This window comes from Podarcis tiliguerta (assembly GCF_965153285.1).
Source record: "Podarcis tiliguerta genome assembly, chromosome: 11".
NCBI lineage: Eukaryota > Metazoa > Chordata > Lepidosauria > Squamata > Lacertidae > Podarcis > Podarcis tiliguerta.
The window spans coordinates 46,844,116-46,866,053 of record NC_139544.1 but is presented as its reverse complement, the minus strand read 5'-3'; the positions used below and the strand labels follow the sequence as shown (position 1 = coordinate 46,866,053).

The window sequence follows — 21,938 nt, the reverse complement described above, 5'->3', positions numbered from 1 at the left end:
TAAGACACCAGTCCAAAGCAAGTGGGTTTAGGCTTACAGTCGCTCCACCCCCCCACCCCTGCTACTTTGAAGGGGAGGTTATTTCCAGTGCAACATTTCACGATTCCTGAAATAGGTTTTAGCCTGAAGCTTGACTCTGAACATTAGAAAATGAATCCTGCTGTGCTAAATCATGTTATTTAGCTGCAGTTTCTATGGGAAATTTAAAAAGGCGTTTTTATAAATAACAATTTTTCAACTTACGCTGAGTCACACTTCCAGTGCACTTGCATGAGGTGGCAGACTACTTTTCAATTACATCTTCATTATAGCTGTTCAGCTTGTTACTCTGTGATTATTAAAGTAAATAGGACCGGCACCAGGTTTTGAGGGGGCACGTGCCAAAGTGCTAGCTTGTGGGGCCCCCTGTGTGGGTATAGCTGCCATTATTATGGGCAGCTTGGAGCCACCATTTTCAGTTTTCTCCAAGCTGTCTCACCCGAGGAGTACAGAGAAGCTGTCAGCTAACAGTAGGCCCTGTGTTAAGACTAGGAACCCACTGGGGCACTCAGACCCTGGTGATTGCCTGAGGAAGCTGCATACTGCCACCAAGTGTGAAAACCATGTACCGTATTTTTCGCTCCATAAGATGCACCTGACCATAAGACGCACCTAGTTTTTAGAGGAGGAAAACAAGAAAAAAAAATCCGAACGAAACAGTGGATGTATTATTTTTGTGGTTCATGCTGTGGCCACAGATACGTGATTTGACGGTGAGTTTGGGGTAGCCCAGTGCAAAAACCCTGAGGATCCATGTGGATCCATGCTTTGTAGCCATGTTTTTGCACCATTGCGGCCCCACGCAACAATGGGTGTGTGATTTTTTTGGGTGCAGGCTGTAGCCATGGACATGCTATGTGATCTGATGGCGAATTTGGGGTGACCCAATGCAAAAATCCTGAGGATCCATGGGCTTTTACCTCCCACCTCCCAGGCAGCCTCCTTTATCTCTAGCGTCCCTTATCTCTCTCCCCGATCGGCAAACGATCAGCGGCTTTGTTTCAACACCCACTTCCCTTTTTCAAAAAAAGAAAAAGCATGATCTGCTTTTTGCCCCTGGGCAATTCAGCACCAGGGACCATGCATTTGCCCCATAAGACGCACAGACATTTCCCCTTACTTTTTTGGAAGAAAAAAGTGTGTCTTATGGAGCAAAAAACATGGTAGGTTGTGAGGAATGTGCCATCCCACAACCAGCAGCAAGTTCCTCCTGTGTGACATGGTAGGATGTCCTATTGCAGTCTGGGTAAAGGTAAAGATAAAGGGACCTCTGACCATTAGGTCCAGTCGTGGCCGACTCTGGGGTTGCGGCGCTCAATTCGCTTTATTGGCTGAGGGAGCCGGCGCACAGCTTCTGGGTCATGTGGCCAGCATGACTAAGCCACTTCTGGCAAACCAGAGCAGCGCACGGAAATGCCATTTACCTTCCTGCCAGTGCGGTACCTATTTATCTACTTGCACTTTGACGTGCTTTTGAACTGCTAGGTTGGCAGGAGCAGGGACCGAAAAACGGGAGCTCACCCCGTTGCAGGGATTCTAACCGCCAGCCTTCTGATTGGCAAGTCCTAGGCTCTATGGTTTAACCCACAGCTTTACCTGCATCCCAAGCAGTCTGGGTAGCACTTGACAAACAGAAGGCAGGGCTCTGTGTGACTTGCACTACCCTGCGGCTCCCTCAGCCTGAAAGTGAGATGAGCGTCACAACCGCATAGTTGCCTTTGTCTGGACTTAACCGCCCAGGGGTCCAACATGTAACAAATGCCAAATGGTAAGAAATGGCAAACTTATTTGAGATGCTGTTTATAGCGATTACAAGCCCTTTAACTTCTCATAATATCTCATTTTCTTTTTGCTTTGTTTTTTTAAAAAACAAAAAAGCTCCCATTATTTACTCCTCCCGATTTTGTAATATGTTTGTGACCTTTGTGTGGGCAGAAAGTGACTCTAAAATTATAGCGCGTTGTGGGTAATTAATACTTAACAGTCAGTAGCCAGTTTTAAATAGCTCATTACCTTCTCGTTGGATATTTAGAAAATGGTAGAAAATCGAAGGCAGCATGAAATAATGGCTAAAATTCAAGCAGCAATTATCCAGATTCCCAAACCAGTACTGCAGCGCCCCGTCAAGGCAATTGAAGACCAAAAGATTATGAGAAGGAGGAAGGAAGCAGAGGTATGTTCTGAACTTTTAGAACTGGAAATTTAAAAATCATAGGCAGTGGAATGCACGAAGTATTCATTGCTCTGGCACTGCATCCCAAATGCCTCCACTTGGAAACAAAGTCTGCATAATGTGATTCAGGGGGGAAATGTGTTTGTAGAATTATCAGTTATGTATCTATGGAATTAATCATCCATTGTATATCATGATGTTTGAAGAATGTGTGCATGTCTGTGTAAGTGGAATTCTGGTAGAATAGCTCTTGGGAAGGGGCTTGGGGACCCTGGCAGGTTAGCTGTGAAGGTGTGTGGCCTTCCAGCTGAAGAAGATGCCTCCCCTTTGTTGCAGGGTATTGAACAAAAGGAAGGAGATTCAGATGTGCCTGCTTGTTTTTCAGACCACCTATGCAGAAATTAAGAAGTTTGAAAAGCAGATGAAGAAAGAGAGTGGCATGCCTACCAGGCTCACGGAGAGGTAATGTTTGGAACAAGTGACTTCTGGGTAGACTTGCTGTTCCATGTGGAAACTGAAGCAAGTGAGGGTCTCCCAGTCTTGAAGCTGCCAGTCACCTGGTTAATAAGCATTCTTTCTAGGCAAATAGCTTGTCATGCAGATGGGCAGATAAAATGTGTTGGAAGTTACTGCACTGACATTAAATTCTGCTTGCTGGAAACATTGCCTTCTTCGTTTTAATTTTTTGTTGGAAGTACTTTATATTGACTTGTGGTTTATTATACACATGCTTTTTCACGTGCTATTGGAGTGATATATATACAGTTTAAGAATCTTGGCATATATTTCTACTCCAGAGTATCTTGGGGTTCCTAAAGCAATTGTAGGACTTCAAATGAAAACCTTTCTGTCCACCTTCTACGCCCCAGGTCTCCTGCTATACCCCTCTACCATGTTCCCCCCTACTTGCCTTTTTTTGTAAACTAAAACTCCCAATTCCTGTTTTCTTTCTCATAGGGGAGTTGTTCTAGCTTCATGATAATTTTGGTTGCCATTTTCTGAACCTTTTCCAGCTCAACTATATTCTTTTTTGAGGTGTGTTGACCAGAACTGTATTCCAAGTACACTATCTATAATTGGAAATATTATTTTCAGTTCCTTTCCTAATGATCACTGATGTTGAATTTGCATCTTTCAGAGCTGCCACAAACTGGTTCACCATTTTCAATTACCATTTTCACTATGATCACAATATTTCCTTCGTGGCCAGTCTCTTATCAGTTCAGACCCCATTAGGATATATGTGAAGTTAGGACCATTTGTCCCAATGTACTGAGAGCCAGTGTGGTGTAGTGGTTAAGAGCGGTAGTCACGTAATCTGGGTAACCGGGTTCGCGTCTCCGCTCCTCCACATGCAGCTGCTGGGTGACCTTGGGCCAGTCACAGTCTCTCAGCCCCACTCACCTCACAGAGTGTTTGTTGTGGGGGAAGAAGGGAAAGGAGAATGTTAGCCGCTTTGAGACTCCTTAAAGGGAGTGAAAGGCGGGATATCAAATCCAAACTCTTCTTCTTCTTCTTCTACATCACATTACACTTGCTTACAGTGAATTGCATCTGGCATTTTACTGCCCATTCACCCAGTTTGGAGAGAACCTTCTTGAGCTCTCTGCAATCCTTTTCTGTTCTTGTCACCCTGAGCAATTTATTATTATGAACAAAGTTAGTCGCTTAATTGCTCACCCCTTACTCCAGAGACCAATACTGAACACTAAGAGACCTCAGCTGTTACATCCTTCCACTGTGAGAACCTGCTCTCTAATTCCTGTTATTTAAGCATTTACTGATCCATAAGACAACCTGTCCTTTTATCCCATGACTATTAAACTTACTCAGGAGTCTTCAGCCAGCGATTTTATCAAAAGCTTTCTGAAAGTCATGTGTGCTCCACTGGATAACTCCATCCACTTTCATTGCCTAATCCTAACCTTCTCTTCCATTTCGAAGTCTGAACCATTTTCAGTATCATCCCTTAGTGAGGATTTATCCTGATCTTCAACAGTAAATGCCTTTCCCCCAAAGATACTTTTAAAAAAGCTGTTCTGCCAATAGATTTTATGCACCAGCAGTTCAGGTTCTGTACAGGTTCAAGTGCAGCAAATGGATGATAGGGAAGCTATGCCAATCTTCTTTTTTATATACTGCCCTTCGGTCATATTCCCAGGACAATTTCCAAAAAGAATTAAACAATTAAAATGTAAATTCAAAAAAACAACTGAATCATCTATAAGAGCCACAAACTGTATGAAACAGTCAAAGAGCTAAATACCCTCTCTTCCTTCCATCACCTACCTGCACACTTCATGGTTGTTCCAATCTGGATTGTGTGCCCTCACCCCTAGCACCCAGCGCATCCCCTACATAATAAACAAAAAAACCAAGCATGTAAAGGCCAGACACATGATTAGCATTGCATCTAGTTTCACGCTTGAGCACCATGGGACAGCAGCTGCCTCCTTTTTCTTGAATGTTCTCCTTTTAGCACTTTTGAAAGGGTGGTAGATAAGTAAAATGGAGAGAGCCCAGGCTCCCAGTGTTGGGATACTTGCCGGGGAGACGGGGGCATCAGGCAGGCTCCCAGCTGGCTCCAGCCACCGGCCGGCAGCCGGGCGATCACTGGTTCCCGGAACAGCACCAATCAGTGACTTGAGCCTCTGTAGCTTTCTGAAGCTACCAATCACGCTAATTAGCAATACAAAAGCAATATACAAAATGGAAGTTCCCAGCAGACTGTGCTGGAAGTAAACAGGCATGTGACACCCAACAGTCATCCCTGTACCTTTTAAGGTAGAATGGAACTATATCCTAACACCCAGAACTTTAAAGTCCTAAAGACGTTGGAGGAAGATAGAAGCATGTCAGTAAAAAACAGATGCTTCTCCTTTCTTTAAACAGTTTCTGCCACCATCGCAAAGTGGTTGTGGCATTCCTATAGGTCACCTGGTTCTTCTCACCTCAGAGTGCCTCCCCTCTGAAGAAGGGCGCCACATCTGTGACATAGAACCCTTCCTCAGAGCAAGGCATCATGGGGGCAAGATGGCCCTGGAGAGCCATAGGAGGCTGAAGCTGCAAAAGTGGAGAGGTGCTTCCTGAAATGCTCTGATTCCACACACAAGCACCATGTAACTCTATAAAGCTCTGTGAAAGGATTGACAGCACTGTGAAAATCATTGACAATAGTCACAACATTTGATGAGACAGATTGGTGGCAGTTCCTTTGTGCCTTATATAGATATTTATATAACACCTGATGCCCCCAATTATTATTTTAGCATGGTGCATTCAGCAGTGCCTTCACAGGAACTGGATACAACTCCAGCCATCACTGACCTGTTGAACACCTACTCAGATGATGAATATATCAGGAAAATTCAGAAACGTCTTGAGGAGGATACCTTTGCCCGCGAACAACGGGAGAAAAGACGACGGAAGATGTTAAGGGAGCAATTAATAGCCCATGAAGCACAAGAAGTGAGTTAGATGTACTGCTTTCTCAGATTTTTTGGGTTACACACTGACAAAGTGGCAGCGAGTTATCAGTTTGTGCTAAGATACACAACTATCATAGTGAGGCCCATTAGTGGAGGGAAATCTGTAGTTGAGCATTTTCAGGGACTGGCAGGACACGGACAAGTGTGCACCGGGAAAGGGGGCTGGAGTCTGACTTGGGAGTGGGGGTCAGTGATCTGCGGGGAAATGTACCAGCCAAGAGGCAAGAGTTGGAAGGAGGGGAAGCTTCAGAGCTGCAGGGGGAGCACAGGATTCATCAGAAGAGGAGGAAGAGGCAGGCCAGGCAAGTTAAGGGCTGGGAACTTCCCCACCCTCTCCTGCTCCACTGTCTCCCAGAACCAGGAGGGGATTGAAAAGGGATGAGCAGAGGAAGTTTGCACATAGGCATAGTCTCTGGCTGCTTGTGCGCAGCTTGTCAGGCGAAGATACATAAGCTGGTGGATGGGGACTGGCCCCCTGTTGCTGCAACTGCTCCATAGAATGCAAACCTGAGAATAGTGTGTGTAAGCACCCAGAGCCGTAGAAGCAACGCTATATTTTACAATAAAGAGTTAACTTCCTGCTGTGTGTATTCCTTTGGCTGGGAAGCATCCTTGACAGCCATAGTTTTTATGGAGTCCAACCAAACAAGCCTTCTTGTTCTTCAGAGCTCCTCATCAGGCAAAATGGTAGCAAGAAAAAGCTGACATGATGCTGAAACTTCAAAGGGCAGCAGTTGTAGCAGTTTTCAGACTACATGCAGGGGCTCCTGCTTAGCACTTAGCAAGGGGTAACCTAATGTGCAGGGCAAAGTTATGCGTGATTACTTGGAAGCAGGTCCCACTCAGTTCAATTGAGTTTACTCGCAAGTAAGTTAATTTAGGCCCTACCATGGATTTTCAGTTTGTTCTTTTGCTTTTTTCATACATAGCAAGGGGTGGAAGTAGTTAAGCATACTATCGTAGGTTGTCTTTTAATTTTATTTCAGGAGGCATATAGAGAAGAGCAGCTCATCAACCGGCTAATGAGACAATCCCAGCAAGAGCGGAGGATCGCTGTGCAACTGCTGCACGTGCGGCACGAGAAAGAAGTGATGTGGCAGAACAGGATTTACAGAGAAAAGCAGTTTGAAGAGAGACGGCTCAAAGAATTCCAAGAAGCTCTTGATAGAGAGGAGGTAAACTTTCATTATTTTCTCCACCATCATCGTCTTATGTTTTTAAAAAAGAAAGCTCTTTGTCTGTCTTGTCTCTTACATTCACAATTGCATTTATTCCAACTTGAATTTGCCTTCAAGATGCTTTGGAGGTATATGGTTAAAGGGCTCCAACTTGTTGCCAAAGAAACCCACGTAATCAGCAGAATAGAAGGACACAGAAAATGGCTGAATCTTAGTGCTTGTTGGAAGCGGAAGGTTATCAACTCCTCCAATATACCAGTTACCCTTAGGCTGGGAAGCAACTTTGTAAGCCTGGCCAGAACATTATTTTCTTAGCCTGCTGCCAGAATTAGAGGATGCAAGGCCAGAACAAAATAATAATAATAATACAGCAAAGCCTTTTATTTATCTTTTTGACGAGCATGAGCTGTTGTAGCATATATGCATACTAAGTGTTAGGTTTGGTTGCATTCTAATGCAGCTTGAAAGTGCTGAGAATGGTGTGCACTGTGGATGTGAATGCATTCATCTTGTGCTGCCAGGTGGATATTTGTCCCATGTAGGGGTTACGGCTAATTTACAGAGTGCACAGAGCAGTGCCAGGTTTGTATGTGTTGGCTTCTAATCATCACTGTGCAGGCAAACAAATAGCCCAGGCTTCTCCCTGAGCTCCCTATTTGCTTGCCCCTCCCCTTTTCCCTAACAGTAATTAGCAGCAACGTGCAGTGTTGGGAAAACTGGTCAGCAATCCGGCCCCGCTGTGCTAGTCACTAATGCACCACACCACTCTTGGCCATCTCACAGTGATAAAGTAAGCTCAAACCCACAGCCACTGAAATTCTGCAGCACTCCTCAAATTAGGCATTAAGAGAGAAAATGTTTGCAGTGGAAGGAAGTCATATGAGATCACATGGATTTTGGACTGTGGCCACGGATCATGAAATTTGCATTACATTCTGCTTACTTTTTTTGTCCAACTCCTTTTAGGCTCTTGCGAAGCAAGAGAAAATTGAGCAGGAGGAACAGGCCCTGAAAGAAAAACAGCTGCATGCAATGCTTGCTGCCAAAAGAGCTGAAGATCGCTATAAGAAGCACTATTCAATTTGTTGGGAAGTGGTTGAGCAAATCATTGACTTATCAACTAAAATAGGAGAATATCGAACGCTGACAAACAAGTAAGTTGTTTTATTCTGGCGGCACTTGGCTTGGTTTACCCCCCACTGAACTGGGGAAAGTAAATGTTTTACACTCATTCCAAAGCTGCAGAAATAGATCGTTCTTCATTACGAGTCCCAAGAGTTTGGACAGTAAAGCAGCCAAGAAGTCACAGGCAGAACAATCTGCAACCAAGTCCAAACACTTACTAATTCAGGATGGGTGGCCCTCCAGATCCTTTTGGACTTCATCTCCCACCATCCCTCACCATTGGCCAAGCTGACTGGGGCAGATGGGAATTGGAGTCCAGCAACTTCTGGAGGGCTACAGATTCGCCATCATTGACCTAGGTGATATCATTAGTCATTTAATTTTTTAAAAAGAAAAAAATATCCTGTACATTTAATTATGTAAGAAAGTAGTATATTTGTAACTTTGTGATTTGCTCTTTCTTTGTTATGCAGTTCATGTTTCTCATAATAGTTTGGATGTAAAGACAAAGCCATTTTCTCCTATTAATTTATTTATTTTAAAAATGTACATATCACAGAGGTTTACCACAGACATACATTGAACCATACAATAAAAACCATATACACATTTTAAAATCTGCTCTTGCAGAAGGTTAGTATGTTCACTGTCAGTGTAAGAATGGCAGCTTAGGAAAGTTTTCAACAGGTGCTTTAAAGTTTAAACAGAAGGTCCCTGCTGAAACTTTATTGGCAAAGTCTTCCAGAAGACTAGGCCAATGACACTAGAGGCTCAGTTTCTTGTTGCTGTCAAATGAGTCCCGCCATTTTGGGGGACAGTGAATGACGCTCCTGCAGATGATCTCAGTGATCAAGGTGGGATATAATGGTTCGTGCAGTCTGCAAGAGACCCTAAGTTGTTCAGAGCTTAAATTAATTAAAAGTCCTTAAGGCAAGTCGTTGAATCTTGCTTGGCTGCAGTTGGGCCAGTGCAGATGTTTTCTACAATGGTGTCTCATTGTCAGCCACGTTCCCCCATCAGCACTTTTGCTTCTGCATTCCGCACCAACCAGAGCTTCCAAACCAGGTCCAAGGGCAGCCCCACATAGAGCCTTTTTGTAGTAATCCAGCCTCTAGGTTATCAACACATGAGCTACTCCTTTCTAGGAACTGGCAAACCAGACAGAACTGGTAAGAAGCATTCCTAGCCACAGAGAACACTTGGGTTTAGTTTAGCATTACATCTGAACCTGGGCTTGTGGTTTGTCTTGCTCCAGACAAACCATGAGCTATAGTCAAGGTTTGTTCCTGGCTTGCTGTCACTCATCGTTTGTCCGTGAAAGGCAGACCATGAGCCTAGATTCACATGTACTGCTAAGCCAAAGCATGGCTCAGCTCCAGGAAGCATTGGCAGCAGGAAAACTAAAGGAGGAGTGAAGTGTGTCAATGTATGCCTGTGCGTACTCACTTTGGCTTGGTAATAAATGGGAACCACGTTGAATTCTGTTCTCTTCAGAGTACAGTGGTATCTCGGGTTACATACGCTTCAGGTTACATACGCTTGAGGTTACAGACTCCGCTAACCCAGAAATAGTACCTCGGGTTAAGAACTTTGCTTCAGGATGAGAACAGAAATTGCGCGGTGGCGGCAGTGGGAGGCCCTATTAGCTAAAGTGGTGCTTCAGGTTAAGAACAGTTTCAGGTTAAGAACAGACCTCCGGAACGAATTAAGTACTTAACCCAAGGTACCGCTGTATTTCATGTTTTAATTTATTCTTTCTTTGTGTTGCCTATTTGATGTTGCTATGTACTTTGATGTTGCTATGTCCATGTAATTCTTAGAAAGCATGCTTTAATCAATCTGACCACAGATTTATTAATATATATATATATATTTGCTTGATTTCCTCAGCTTAATCCCAATAAAGCTGATGCGTGACTGGAAAGAGCTATTCTTAAAAGGAAAACCGATTTATGAGCAAGCTGAGATTGAAATGCCTTTGCCAGATGAACCAACTCCAGGACAATTAGTAGAACTGGACAAAATGAATTTACTAGATGAAAAAGATTATGATGAATATAAGGTACTCCCAACTGACATGGCCTAGTGGAAGAAAATGCAGCTCGTTAAAATCATTGCTCATGACTGCCACCTTTTGTCCATGATGCTGCATAGATTTCATATAGTAGTTTATATTAGTTTAGCCCACGTAGTTAAATGTACTAAATAATCTGTCTTTCTGGGACTAGGCGATACTTTGAATTGTTGCCATTTTGGAAGGCTGTGCTGTCATCAACTGTTTTGCTGTTTGACACACAAATGCAGTAACCTCAATATGCAGGATCACCACACATTTGTGAGAAGTGAGTTACATAGCTGTTATTTCGGCAGAAGTTAAACTGTAGTACATTCCACTGTGCTAGAAAATGTAACGTAAAGGAGTCCACAAAATCTAATGTGAAATAAACGCCACGTCTGTCACAGAATGAGTAGTCTTATTTCATACAACAGAACTGGTATCTGATAAAAAGGTGGATTAGTTTTTTTCTAGTCAGATTCCTGGTATTTTGAGATCAGCTTATTTCAATATCATTTCTTTTTATATAAGGCAATTCTGAGAAAGAGCTTTTATCATTATCATCTCCATGCAGGAATCTTAAGAAGAGAAATTATAGCTAAGTACATAATGTTTCTTTCTCTCCTTAGTTTCAAAAGCAGACTATGATTATATAATTGAACTCTGAATATATGTATCTTACGATACAATTTTTTCAAAATGCAGTCACTCTCCAAATGCCATTGTTATCAATTTGGCTGCATTGAGGGAGAAAATAACCTTTTTTTTTTCTGGGTTTGGATCTACTAGCTTATTTGAGTCTATGCAGTACCATCTTTGCAAATAGTCTTTGTGTGTAATAGAGTTTTTTTTTAAATCTTGTTTGGGAAACTAATACCACATTTATACGTTCTCTTTGTGCCCACATCCTGAACCAATTTATTTTGGTACATTTTATTTTCTACTAAGTAGTAAGTCTTCATTAGGAGTTTGTGTGGTGGCTGCCTCAACAACACAAAGCATGTTAGTTCTTTCTTTTAGGTTTTAACACCTGTAAGTGAAAGTTGTTGTTCATAATAGGTTGTATATTTGAACAGGGATTTCCTTTGAAGAACAAATACTGTTCTCTTCACTTAACATCAACACCACAGTAGTGTTGGCTATCATTAAATTGACCCACAGAATATTTTCAATGTGTTTGGCTTGTAGATTTAAGCTCATTCTTTATGATACCAGTACACTATGGTCATAGAATCATAAGGTGGCAATTGAGCTAAGTTTTACTCATAGCAGACCCATTGAAATTACTGAACACAACTAAGTTCAGCCTAATCAGTCTACTTTGAGTAAAACTTAGTTGAATACTACCCATAGAGTTGGGCTAGAGACCAAGCCCCTTATTGGTGCAAGAAACCCCAGGGTTTGAGCATCCTCAACAATCTCTGCTTAAAGATCTCCAGTGGGGGAGAGCCAACCACCCCTCTAGATAGCTGGTTCCACTGTGAAACCTCTCTTGTATTCAAAGATGTTTCTCCAAGTGTCTATTGAGGGAGAGATGGGGAACCTGTGGCCCTCTTGGTGTTGTTTGACTACAACTACCATCATCCCTGGCTATTGGCCAAACCGTCTGGGGCTGATGGAAGTTGAAGTCCAACAACTCTTCCTGTAAGTGGAGAAGGACTGCAGCTCATTGGAAGAGTTCGTGCTTTGCATGGCAAAGGTTCTAGATTCCACCTTTGGCATCTCCGGGTGGGGAAGACTCCAGTCTGAAGTCACAGAGAACTGCTGCTCCTTAACACAGAAAATTCTAAGTTACACTGGGTCAATAACTTAGTTTTTGTCCTGTTGTACAGCTGTGCTGTGCATCACAGAATGTGTTTATAGCCCTTATCAAATAGAGTGTTCTGCTGAAATAAAAGTGTGGTTTTGTGCCACGTGTAATCTTGATACCACAGACTCTGTGCTTAAAAATAGAGTTGTGGAGCCAAATTTTAGTGACCAAATCTGAAGAAGAAAGGCTGCAAGAGGCACTCAGACCTGGTGCCTAATAAATCTGCAGTTTCAAAAGAAAAAAATTATGGTCTTAAATTGCTATTTAAACTTGATATTTTTTTAGTGCTGCTATTTTAGTTTTTGCTGTGCTTTAAAGTTTGTATTCAGTTACATCTTTATATCCAAAAGCAGTTTCATAATGTAACGTAAGAGGAGCCCTGCTGGATGGATCAAACCAAAGGCCCATTTAGCATTCCATTTCCATAGTGGACAACCAGAATTTCTGCAGGAAGCACACACTGGATATGCCTGCAAGAGCAATCTCCTATTTATGTTCCCCAGCAACTAGTTTCTACAGGCCTACTGCCCTGATTCGTTATTTTGCTTAAGCTCCTAATCTGCAGGATGACCCTGATGGCTGTGTTGTTTTTTGCTGTTTTTATGCAGAGTTATTTCACTAAGCTGTATATAAATCTCATTTTACATAGTCAGGCCAGTGGTCCATTTAGTCTACAGTTAAGGGTAGCATATTGGACACAGTCCAGCTGTCACCTCAAACACAGCTCTTGACTTTTTCTCTCCACCTCATCACCCTAGAACTTGGAATGCTGTAGATCAGGGATGGGAAACCTTGGCCCTCCAGATGTTGGTGGGTCTACAACTACTATCTCTGTCCATTGGCCATGCTTTCTGGTACTGATGAGAGATGGAGTCCAACAACATCTGGAAGCTCACACGTTCCCCATCCCTGATGTAGTTCAGTCTTGGAGCTCTTATGCACTTTATGGCAGCTCTCCTATGCTTTGTATTGATTCTTTGTTTCCAAGGTAGATGTGCTTGTTCCATTCTTTCAGCTTGGGCAGCTGCTCTGAATGGAAATACCTCCTTTTTTAGAATTTTGGGGGAGTTCCATTCAATGCCCTTGAGACATGCAAACTCCACAGTGACAGGGCACAGTCAACAATGTCTCATTGCCTCTTTGTATGACAGATGCAAGTAGGTATGGACTGCTGACCAGTTGTAGAGTTTCATGAAGGCGTGTGATCTGGACATGGGGAGAACCCATTCCACATTATAGCATATTTCACCTCTGAAGTACTGGTTCCCATGCTTCCGGTTGTGTACTTAGGCACAAACTGGGAGCAGAGGAGATGTCCTATGAAAACACACCCTTGTCTGCCTCCCCCAAATGCTCCTTTCCATCATCCTCGGTCTCCAATAGCTCTTCTCCTTCCCCGGTCTCAGCCGAGGAGATAAGCGGTGAGTTCACTTATCTAAAACCTTGCCTTGAATTGCTTTGAGAAAGTAAGTGGCTTTCTCAGGTTATGATAAGGCAAGTTACAACTCTGATGTGTGCAGAGGAAGAAACCACAGAGTTGTACAATATGGACAAGATAATGGCCCAGTGTGGAAGATCTCCATGTCATCTCAACCAGGAAACAGTGACTCAGTGCTGGTTGATATGCTTCTCCACACACTCTCCCTCCTTCTCCAGCTGTTGTGCACCAGCTTTGCCGCAAAGATCCTGGCTTGTATTCAGCCAAAGTTCCAGTTTCACCCAAACCTGGGATTATGGCATAACGTAGGCTAACAGCCAAGAAAATAGGGCGTTACTTTGATTTGTTAACTGACATTAAGGTAGAGTTTCCCAGTTGAGATGCATTCTGGCTTAATACAAGCCAGGTTTTTAGACCAACATCAGCACACAGTGAAGGGAAGTAGGCTATGAAGAGGACTCTCTTTCCTCATACTGCCCCCTCTTCTTTCCATATACTCAAAGTCAAATAGTTATTCCTGTTTTGGATAAAATACAGTTTGCCTTTTCTTTAGAACCAGCAAACTATGGTTTTTAATTTGCCTATCAAATCACTATTAGAAACTACAGTTTGAAGCTGGTTTCCAATCCTGGCTTGAAGGGAAAGCACAACATTATAGTTTGTTGTTTTAGGCAAACAATGGTTTGGAGAATCAGAAATGTTATGGATGAACTGGTCGGGCATGAAAACTGAAAGTGGGGCCTTTTAGGCTGTGTATACAGTTTAGTAAAATAACCCTTCTAAGGGAATTGAAAAGCAAGATACTGTCAACATGTGTCTTGAAGTTATGGTAGAGAGCTCACCCTCCGTGTCTCCCTCCCATTTCCAGAGGGGTGGCCATGTTAGTCTGTTCTGGGGGGGGGGGGAGTAACAATTATTATAGCATAAGCTATCATGGTTGAGATGGCCAACATGGTGCTCTCCAGATATTATTAAAGCCAACTTTAATGTGCCTAGCTATTGTGGCCAATGGTCAGGGATGATGGGATATGTAATCCAAAACCATCAGTAGAGCACCACATTGACTACCCTTGGATTAGAGTCTGCTTCAATAAATGCATGAACTAGTATCTTAAGTTGTTAGCTATGTAGATGTGTGTCTGGATACAGAAAGAAAGAAAAATCAGTAAATTCAGAGGGGAAAGGAAATAATCAATATTTTTCATTCATTTCTACTGACTTCACTGCTTGCATTTCCCTCCACCACACGCATGTGAATATATGCCTGCCAGCTTAGGACAACACTTTATACATTTGATGAAGTAGGCTTTTTGCTTTATTTCATGTTCATCCCCTGAAATGTGGCCTTGGATTGTAAAGTCATTTGCTTTCCAATGTTTGTTGAAATCAAAAATTGTATTCATATTTACACAAGTTGAATCTTCATCAGTTTAGATGTAGGAAACAGTAACTTCATATTCACCATCTAGTATGTCTGAGTACACATAGTTCATCCTTCAAAAGGAGTTACAATTAAAATAGATAGTTAGACAATCATACGTCAGAGGCATCACTTGGGTTTTAGAGACCAAAGCATAGAACTATTTAGCTGTTGCCTGTATTGTGTGTGTGTGTGCTAGTGACTCTAACAGGAAGAGAACCAGGCACATGATTTCAATATTTAGTTGCGGGACCACATTTTTAATAGCCTGAGGGTCAAGAATACATGAGGCAGAAATTCTGTGACTGTATCTCCAAATTTTTCTTTGCAGACTTATTCAAAGAACCATGTTTCTGTCGATTAATTTGATTAAGGAGGGAACAATGGGGAGTGAAGGGTTAAATCCTCCATTCCCAATTTTTCTATAATCTGTGTTACCTGCCTGCACACCACAAAGTTGCTATCAGTCCCACTGGAGGAGGCTACAAGTTAGCTATGCATTGCTGTAAACCATCATCATGATTTGCGTATAGAGAGACCTCTAAAGCTTTATCAGCCCCAGCTTGTATATATTTACTCAGATGGAAGTTATCTCTGGTTCAGTGGGTCTCATTTCCACATAGGTGTGTCTAGAATTGCAATCTCAATTGGTACCCCACTTTTCTCTTTTACTGCAGCACTGGATGGAAAATGTGCAGAGTTTTATTTTGTAATTTGTCTTGTTACAGAAAATGATTGAGGAGTGGTACCCACCTGAAGATATCAGAGCAAATAAACCTCCACCGGGTAACCCAATACTGGGCTATATCATTCATAGGCTGTTGGGACTCTTCTATCCTCCGGAGCCGGAACCACCTCCACCTGTATTGTCCCCATTTCCTATCAAGGGGTGCATTTTGGGAAAACACTTCAGTGGGAAAAGCACCTGCTTAAAGTTCTTGGAAGAAGGTAGGGCTGTTGCTTCCTCCACATCCTTCTTCCTACTTACTGACTTGATTCATTTTTGCATTCATGCTTCCTTTGTGGCCAACTGAACTCCCAGCAAAAATTAATGAGATACAGTAAAGCATAATTTGACTTGGTAAGCACAGTCCAAGGGAAGTTAACTGTACTTAGGAGCCACTAAAAAGAGCAGAATTAAGTCATTGATGAGACAAATGAAACTACTATTACTCCCAAATCCAGTTTGCATATGAAAGGGCTGGGCTGTTTTGCTCCTCCCTGCTCACTTTGGGGAGAAGCAAGCCATAATCTGTGGCTTAGCATGATGTCCAAACCAGGGCTCATGGTTGGTTTTGTTCTAATGAAGCATAAGCAGTAAGTCAAAAACAAATCTTGACTGTATATCACAGTTCCTTGGGAGCAAAGCAAACAATTATTCCTAGTTTGGGGTTTGTTTTCACTCGGGATATGGGAGAAATGATATTCAGTTTGCATTTAGAGGCAAACCTACGCAATTTGTACTTTCTGAAACAATGTGCATATTGAAACACAGCCACCCTTTGAAATTTGCACTTATCCAGATTTTGCTTGGCTTCGCCAGCCAAGAAATGAATATATACGTACAAGATTTAGCGAAATTAACATACAAAAATGCATTTGATTAGGAGGCACTGCTTCGCAAAAATGTGTATAGTAGGCAAAAGCGCATACAAAAAAATGGGTGTATTAAGAGAAATTCACAGTAAAATAGTGATGAATTTTCATGAGGACTTCAGCAAAAAAGAAAATCACACACTAATGTTGAGAACTGAATTTAAGATGGGGGAAATAGGAAATGGGAAGAAACCAAAGTTGCCAGATTTGTCTCTCCCTAGTTTCCACCCAGCATGAGCCAGGAGGAGCAGGACAGCTCAGAGTGGAAGTGATTTGTTCATGCATGGTAAGCCACGATTTGTGACTTATTATCATGACATGCAGATGTGCTTCGAATTTCCTAATAGTGCATTATCCCAACAGTCGCTTATGAACTGAAGATCTGGGTCTCCACAGCTGCCTTATACTGAACCAGACCTCTGGTTTATCTTTTTCTTGTTTCATCTGTGCTGGCAGTAGCTCTCTAAGGAAAGAGTTTTGTATTTCCCCAACACCCTGACATTAAAAAGGCAAGAGAGGCCAAGGTTTATATCCGAGACCTTGGTCATTCAAAGCATGTGCTCTACTACTCCCCATGGCATGTTTATAAGTTCAGGTCCATCAATGGAGAATAACTTAGAACACAGTGGCCAAGGATGTCTCCATCAGGAGTGAGTGAGGATTCCTTAAGAGAATCTCTGTGCTGCTTTTGATAAAACCACATAGAATTCATGTGATACTGTTGAATAGTATGGATGTAAGAAAGCAGCGATTTCTATTCTGGCCTGTATTCATCACAACCTGCACTGTTTCCATTCTTTCCACCAAATCCTATGTTATCTGTCTTGTTGTCCGCTATCTAAAATGAGTCACCTAACTTATGTAACTATTTATGTAGCTTACATTCATTTCAGTATAAAGGAAATGTCAAAACTGTGTTTAAAAGGGTTCATTGATTGCATATCCTTCGATGAAAAATCCTGATTGTATTTGCTTGACTGATTTCCATACCTGACCACAGACTGCTTCCTTCTCTGTCTGCATCAGAATTCTCTGGTGTCCTTATTCACTAGTATTCTCTTCTGGTGTTCTAAAATCTAAGCCTATATCAGCTGGGTTCTCTCTGTGTCAGTTTGCAATATCCAGGTGATGTCAATTGATAAATTGATCACAGAGGCAATCCGGGCCTCCAATGAGAATGAGCCAGGAAGTGATTTTAGTCCTCTTCAAGTCGAACTGGAAGTGCCTACTAGGAATCAGATTGAAGTAAGTCTTTATTTGTTGTGGAGCAATAAACTGCTGCCTAATTGAATTAGTGCTTCTTCCAAAAGGGTGTTTGCTATATCAGTCTGTAGTGGCACCATTCAATTCTCAGGAGGAGGTGGGACGTTAGCATATGGCTCTCTAAGGCAGGGATAAGGAATTTCTGACCCTTCAGATGCTTTGCACTCCTACTCCCATCAGCCTTAGCCAGTATCACCAATGGTCAGGGATGATGGGATATATAGCAGGGCACATGGGTTCAGGTGACTTTAATGCATGGTGGCAGTATTTATTATTTATTTGCTTCTTAAATTTATTACTCCCGCTCATAAACTAATTTTTCTGGGTGATTCACTGAGCAATAAACATTAAAAAAAACCCACCCACCCATGTGTGCTCACACACCAATGCTATACAATCAAATACAACACCAGAATTCAGTAAAACAAAATAGCTATAATCAGACACAGAATAAATTTAATGGCAACCGCTATTAAGTAACTTAATCATGCAGAGAAGCAAACAACTTCCTGGAATTAAAGCACATTTCTAACAACCATGCAGATCTTTGGTCCCTTCTTGTTCACATATGTCACTAAAGCAAGGGATGTTGTAGAAATGGATCCAGTAGTTCTGTCTGACCAGCAACCTCTGCACTATGACTAATGGTCAGCTTCCATCTATATAATGGGAGCATGATAGGTGGGAACTGCCTGGTTTCTCTGGGAAATGGAGAGAAGAAGAAAAAGAAGAGTTTGGATTTGACATCCCGCCTTTCACTCCCTTTAAGGAGTCTCAAAGCGGCTAACATTCTCCTTTCCCTTCCTCCCCCACAACAAACACTCTGTGAGGTGAGTGGGGCTGAGAGACTTCAAAGAAGTGTGACTGGCCCAAGGTCACCAGCAGCTGGAGGAGCGGAGACGCGAACCCGGTTCCCCAGATTACGAGACTACCGCTCTTAACCATTACACCACACTGGCTCTCAGAAGGGATTCTCATTCACTTGCTTCTGCAAAATTATTTGTAATTCCTTTCCTTCTGAGGCTAAATGGCCTTTTGCAATAGAAATCTATCATGTGGTCCTGTTTTGAATCCTCCGTACAATAATTCTGCATGCAGTTCTCAATGCAACAAAGTTATTCATAGAATCATATGATTGTAGAACTGGAAGGGACCCCAAGGGTCATCCAGTCCAACCCTCTGCAATGCAGGAATTGCTGCTTAAGAATCCCTGACGGATGAGCATCCAAATGGCCAAGTCCACCACCTTCTGAAGTAGTCCGTTCCACCGTCGAACAGCTCTTACCACCCGAGAGCTGGAAATGTAGAAATAAAGGGCAGAAACTCCAACAGAAAAGGACAACCAAAACTAAGATGGGGTTTGCAGTACCTTCAATATGCAGCAAAGCTGAAGAGTATCAGACAAGCAAAGCAGGACACGGTGGAGATTTATAGAATTAAAAACAGCACCTAGAGACATTTGTCTCCTTATGCCGGGACTGATGTTCACCCTGCGATACTGATAAACAGAAGCTTCAGGATATCAAAAAGAAAGTGCTTTTTCACACATCACATAATGTATGGAATGGAACAGAAAGTGCTTGATCCTGGTCACCAATTTAGGATTGAAGCCTAACTCCACTTAGGTGGGAGTAAGACCCGTTTGGTTTCAACAGGACTAATACTTCTGAGCACATATAGTTAGGATTGTGCTGCTTTGTAACGGAATGAGGCAAATTCTTGGAAGTCAGTTCTATAGGCAGCTCTGAGTCATGGCAATTATGCCCAGAAACAGCATGCTTGATGCTCAGGACAAATAACAGGGGAGGTCTGCTTCCTTTGTGCCCTGCTTGTAAGCTTCCCCTCTCTGGCCAGTGTGGGAAGCCAATTGCTGCACAAGATAGAATTTTGATCTGATCTGGCAGGTCTCTTGTTGTGTTTGTGGAGTCAGTGGTGTTGTCCCGGGGCAGGGCTTTGGGACAGAGGCCACATTTTGAAGTAAGTGAAATAATGTATGCTGTAATCTAAAGAGGGGCACCACATAAGTCTGGTGCTTTCAGTTATCTATTTGTGCCTCCTGTTTAGAGCAGCCTTTCTCAACATTGGGTCCTCAGATGTTGTTGAACTACAACTCCCATCATCCCTGACTGCTGGCCCTTCTCACTAGGGATGATGGGAGTTCTAGTTCAACAACATCTGGGGACCCACGGTTGAGAAAGTCTGGTTTAGAGTATTATATTAAATTTATTTATTTATTCCTTTTAATCACCCCCCCCCAAAATACCTACTCCTCTGTCACAATAGTAAAATAAAAAGCTAATGGAGAGTTTGCTTGTTTTATCAAAAAGGTCCTGAAGGCAGCTTCCAGGGCTTCAATAACATTAGCATATGACTTACTACAGGATGTGAAAGTCTATGAGACACCCGAGGTCGATGAAGGCAAAGGTAAAAATAAAAATCTCCATTAAGATTTAAATCATTGTTAAATCTGACTGAAATCAGATGGCAAAAACAAAACAAGCTTGCCTTGCATTTTGCTCTGTACTTAACATTACAGTGCTTTTCATGGTTTTATATTTTTGTCTTATTTCTGGTTTGTTGATCACAAAAAAATGATGATAACGATAATGTCCCTGCCTTTCAAACTGTTTCCTTGCCTCTAGCAGTTGCTACAACTCCTTACAAGAGATTTTGGAACAATTCCTGTTCCTTTCACCTTAGAGTTCTGCCTTTGCAATAGCCCTTTTGGTGCAGAGCTGTTGCATGTTTTGTTTTTTGTTTCGTTTTGTTTATTATTATTATTATTATTATTACTACTACTATTTTGTGCATGCATTTTTACAGCTTAAATATGCATCATATAGTATTCATCATTATCTAGCATCCCCGGACTTCCCAATCCATCTCTCCATGGCATTCTAGGTAGTCTTTTTATTAAATTTATTTACAACATAAACACATAACAAAGAACAATTAACAGTGGTATATAATCAATGCCAGTTTGCAGTGGAAATAACATGCAACATGGGTGGACAAAAAACTACCTAGAATGCCACCGTTCTGGGTGGACAAAAGGCTACCTAGAATGGTAGCCAGAGGTCTCTGTTTAGGTCTCCCATTATTATAACTTTTTCATCACTGTAATCTAATAATTTATCTTCCAATTTTTGATAGAAGTCTGCCTTTTTATCATTTGGTGTGTATATTCCCACCATCAATATCTTTTCTTGTTGATTATGTACCACTGTTAATAATTTCTGATGGCTTCCCTGTAAGAATTCTAGGAATGTGGTTTGGAAGGTGCTGAGAAAAGCTCTCGGTTTGAGAGTTATAGCATCAGCTCTTCAGGGAATTGCAAATCCCAGGCTCCCTGGGAAGAGACAATAACTGCCAACTGACTGAGACTGCAGTGTGGCAGGCAGGCACCCCCAGGGCCCACTACCCTTTCTCTGACACTAGCATCTGGGGCACAGGGCAGAACAAAGAAAAGGAGTAGAACTGGAAACTCCCTAGAGTACATCTGAGTGGGCATAGTTTATGATGAATTACAGGTGCCAGACCCATTGCAATGGGCATGCTGACAGGGGTTGTTTGTCAGTACCTGGCAAAAAAGTAAGAGCAAAATGTACAAGCAGGGGAAAAAATAGCTGCTATGTGGCTTGGATTCCCTGCTTTTCTTCTCAGTTTGTGGAGCTGTCCAGCAGCATTGGCAAAACAGCAGGGAGCTGTCCAGCCATTAACTGGAACTGCTAGGCAGCAAGTCGCCTTTTTTGTAGCTTACCTGGCTATGTTTGTGGATCTTCCTTCTGGGACCCATAGATGCAATGTCCCTTGCTGCCAGACTTACATTGTACCTTTGGGTTTGGGCTTCAACTGGCAGTGATTGTGGAGGGTCTTGAGCAGGAATGTGTGAGCCTTCCTGATGCAACTAGTCACCCAGTTCTTCAGGCTTCCAAAGTGGGTTATCTTCCAAGTGTGGTTGTCGCAGGACCAACCAAAACATTCTGCTGCCCTAGGGAAGGAACGAGGCTGTACCAATGATGCAGTAACTCAGTAATGCACTACCCCAGGCATAAAAGTAAAACGAAAGAAAGATTGTAAAATAGTTAGGGTAGCTTATAATGAGTCATCACATAAGGACAGACTTGTGAGGTGAAGAGGAAAAGTGTACCATTTACACCAGCAGCCATATTACAAAACACCTCGTTCAGGACAATGGAGTAGGTTGGAGAGGATTCTCACTCCAGAACATCACACTTCCACAAAAAGCAAAATATTTGTGGGGCTCGGAATTTTAGCTGCTTTATTCAAATGATTTATTAATTTCCTTTTTACCAAAGTATCAAAGGTGATTACGAGGGACTGCCCCAAAC

General features: G+C 42.3%; 1 protein-coding gene across 3 annotated transcripts in view; it reads left to right on the top strand.

The window, feature by feature from the left end:
* SPEF2 (sperm flagellar 2) overlaps nucleotides 1-21,938 on the top strand; it is an 85,875-nt gene that overhangs the window by 10,961 nt on the left and 52,976 nt on the right. For all 3 annotated transcript variants that reach the window (XM_083402601.1, XM_083402600.1, XM_083402599.1), the window contains exons 5-13: nucleotides 2,072-2,212; nucleotides 2,598-2,674; nucleotides 5,482-5,680; nucleotides 6,687-6,875; nucleotides 7,845-8,032; nucleotides 9,894-10,065; nucleotides 15,456-15,675; nucleotides 17,435-17,568; nucleotides 19,914-20,010. In XM_083402601.1, the coding sequence (XP_083258727.1) occupies nucleotides 2,072-2,212; nucleotides 2,598-2,674; nucleotides 5,482-5,680; nucleotides 6,687-6,875; nucleotides 7,845-8,032; nucleotides 9,894-10,065; nucleotides 15,456-15,675; nucleotides 17,435-17,568; nucleotides 19,914-20,010 (1,417 nt within the window). The remainder of the gene's footprint in view (nucleotides 1-2,071; nucleotides 2,213-2,597; nucleotides 2,675-5,481; nucleotides 5,681-6,686; nucleotides 6,876-7,844; nucleotides 8,033-9,893; nucleotides 10,066-15,455; nucleotides 15,676-17,434; nucleotides 17,569-19,913; nucleotides 20,011-21,938) is intronic.